We start from the raw sequence: 3,514 nt of genomic DNA on the forward strand, positions 1-3,514 counted from the left end.
TAATCTCGATCTATGCCAACTCAAAAAACACCATCGGAGACACCTGTAGAGCACCTTTATAATCACCCAGTTACGTTGTGACGTTTGGTAGCACACAAAGTGTTCCTCCGGTATTTGGGAGTTGCATGATCTCATAGTCATAGGAACATGTATAAGTTATGGAGAAAGCAATAGCAACAAACTAAACGATCATCGTGCTAAGCTAACGGATGGGTCAAGTCAATCACATCATTCTTTAATGATGTGATCCCGTTAATCAAATGGCAACTCATGTCTATGGTTAGGAAACTTAACCATCATTGATTCAACGAGCTAGTCAAGTAGAGGCATACTAGTGACACTATGTTTGTCTATGTATTCACACATGTACTAAGTTTCCGGTTAATACAATTCTAGCATGAATAATAAACATTTATCATGATATAAGCAAATATAAATAACTACTTTATTATTGCTTCTAGGGCATATTTCCTTCATTTACTCCGCTGGTTCTCTGTTTGTTTTGGTCGCCGCTCATTTGTGTTCTAGGGTGTTACTAGTTCTGTTGAGTTCTGCTTGATTTGAACAAGCTTGTGTTGGATTGCCCAGATCCCAGCTACAATTGATGACCCGTTGTTCGAGCGTGCTGCTGACGATTTGATGGTGATGTGTGAGCATGGGAATCCAGGGAGGAAATGTGTTGCATTTGAGGGGATAAGCACTGGGAGGAGGTTCATTACCTATGCCACGGAAGTAAGTATGAAGTTGTAGCTTTGCAGCAGTCGAATTCATCATCTAGGGTTCATAGTTACTGTTCATGTTCTAGGTTTCATAGTTACTATTCATGTTCTATTGAGTTACTCTGTTCTATTCTTGGGTTCATAGTCATTGTTGTATTGTTTATAGTAACTCTTCATTAACTGAATCAGGTAGATTGACTTAACTGAATCTTGTAGATTAAATTAACTGAATATGGTAGATTAACATAACCGAATCTAATCGATTAACTTAACTGAATATGATGGATTAAGCTAACTAAATCTGGTACATTAATGATAACCCACAAGTATAGGGGATCGCAACAGTTTTCGATAAGTAAGAGTGTCGAACCCAACGAGGAGCTAAAGGCAGAACAAATATTCCCTCAAGTTCTATCGACCACCGATACAACTCTACGCACGCTTGACATTCGCTTTACCTAGAACAAGTATGAAACTAGAAGTACTTTGTAGGTATTGTTGGATAGGTTTGCAAGATAATAAAGAGCATGTAAATAAAAAGTAGGGGCTGTTTAGATAAAGACACAACTAAATTAATTTTAGTAAAGAGCTTTTTGTTACGAGAAATTTATTTGTCCCTAGGCAATTGATAACTAGACCGGTAATCATTATTGCAATTTTATATGAGGGAGAGGCATAAGCTAACATACTTTCTCTACTTGGATCATATGCACTTATGATTGGAACTCTAGCAAGCATCCGCAACTACTAAAGATCATTAAGGTAAAACCCAACCATAGCATTAAAGCATCAAGTCCTCTTTATCCCATACGCAACAACCCCCTTACTCAGATTTGTGTTTCAGTCACTCACGCAACCCACTATAAGTACTCAAACATCATAGGATAGCCATACATCATTGGGAAATAATATATAGCGTTAAGCACCATGTTTAAGTATAGATTACAGCGGGTAAGAGAGAGGTTACCCCGCTGCATAGAGGAGGGAAGAGTTAGTGATGATGGCGGTGAAGTTGTTGGTGAAGATTGCGATGATGATGATGGCCCCCGGTGGCACTCCGGTGCCACCGGAAGCGAGGGGGAGAGGGCCCCCCTTCTTTTTCTTCTTCTTCTTCTTCTTCTTCCTTGGCCTCCTCCCTAGATGGGAGAAGGGTTTCCCCTCTGGTCCTTGGCCTCCATGGCATGGGAGGGGCGAGAGCCCCTCCGAGATTGGATATGTCTCCCTGTCTCTCTCTGTTTCCGCGTTCTCAGATTCTACCCTTTCACCGTTTCTTATATTCCCGGAGATCCGTAACTCCGATTGGGCTGAAATTTTAACACGATCTCTATCCGGATATTAGCTTTCTTGCGGCGAAAGAAGGGCATCAACCGCCTTACGGGGTGGCCACGAGGGTCAGGGGCGCGCCCCCTGCCTCGTGGGCCCCTCGAGCATCGTCTCGCGTTGATTTCACTTCCCAAAAATCACATATATTCCAAAAAAATCTCTGTCCGTTTTTATCTCGTTTGGACTCCGTTTGATATGGATTTTCTACGAAACAAAAAACATGCAACAAACAGGAACTGGCACTAGGCACTGGATTAATATGTTAGTCCCAAAAATAGTATAAAAAGTTGCCAAAAGTATATGAAAGTTGTAGAATATTGGCATCGAACAATCAAAAATTACAGATACGACGGAGACGTATCAATTAACTTAATTGAATGTGGTACATTAACTTAAATGAATTTTTCTGTAACTAATTTAATCTGTAACTTCATTGCATATGGTACATTAACTTAATCTGTAACTAATGACTTAAAGTTTGAACTGATTTTTTCTGTTGCAGGGTGCTAATGATTGTGGATTAGTGCAGTGGGTGGATGAGGAGTGGCCAGATCATCTGCAGAATGCTCTTCATGAGCTGTGGCTTATGTATGAGGATAGCCAGCATAACAATAGGATGGCATGCCTAGAGCATTCATGTACTATACACAATCTCACACCACAGAAAAATAAGTTGCAGGAGACATATGAGAAGCTTGTTGAAGATGTGAACAACCTCCTGGATTCACAGGATAACCAGCCTGAGGTAAATCATGTGAATGATGCTGAGAACATTACAATCAGTGTGGAAAGCAGCATGGCAAAGGATGCTGAGATCAAAAAAAGGAAGGCTGCTCATGACCAGTTAAAGTTAATTCATGTAGCTCAAGCCACTGTCATTAGGAATTTGAAGTTCAATCATCTTAAAGAGAAGGAAAAGATGAGCTCTGATAAGAGGACTTTGGAGATTTGCTATGCCGACCTGAAGAAAGAGAAGGATGACCTGAAGAAAGAGAAGGATCAGGTGGGTGGTTGCATTGCTGAACTGATGAAAGAGAAGGAGAAGTTGACCATGGAGAAGAGTACTCTTGCTTCCTGCATTGTTGAGCTCAAGACAGCAGGTGACAGTAACAATAGGAAGCTTCACGAGATTAAGGTTATTTGTGATGAAGACTAATTTTGTAGCACTCCACCAAGTTGAGTTGTTGCCTGACCATGTGGGTCATTGCCTTTTGTAATAGCTTTGGACTAAAGCTCGTAATGTGTTAAGTTTGACTGTGTTGAACTCTAGTAATTCTGTAGCACTGAACCTTCGTTTGTATGTTGTTTGTTGAATCTTTTAATTAAGATCAGTTTGTAGTGTTATTTAAGGGTTGGTTTGTGATGAATTATTGGCCTGTGAGGAATTATCAGTTTGTCATGTATTATTACTAAGTTGGGTCATTTGATGTGTTCTTTCGTTTATGTTATGGTTTGTGATTAATGTTGTGTGA

At 40.2% G+C, this 3,514-nt stretch overlaps 1 protein-coding gene across 1 annotated transcript; it reads left to right on the plus strand.

Moving 5' to 3' along the window:
• Positions 1-588: 588 nt before the first annotated feature.
• Positions 589-3,198, plus strand: LOC125531474 (the record flags this gene model as incomplete). Its single annotated transcript, XM_048695866.1, has 2 exons — positions 589-732; positions 2,545-3,198. Coding segments are annotated over 2 exons (798 nt in total), but the record flags the coding sequence as incomplete, so codon positions are not given.
• Positions 3,199-3,514: the final 316 nt, after the last annotated feature.

The sequence above is a fragment of the Triticum urartu genome, unplaced genomic scaffold (genome assembly GCF_003073215.2).
Source record: "Triticum urartu cultivar G1812 unplaced genomic scaffold, Tu2.1 TuUngrouped_contig_7189, whole genome shotgun sequence".
Taxonomy (NCBI): Eukaryota; Viridiplantae; Streptophyta; class Magnoliopsida; order Poales; family Poaceae; genus Triticum; species Triticum urartu.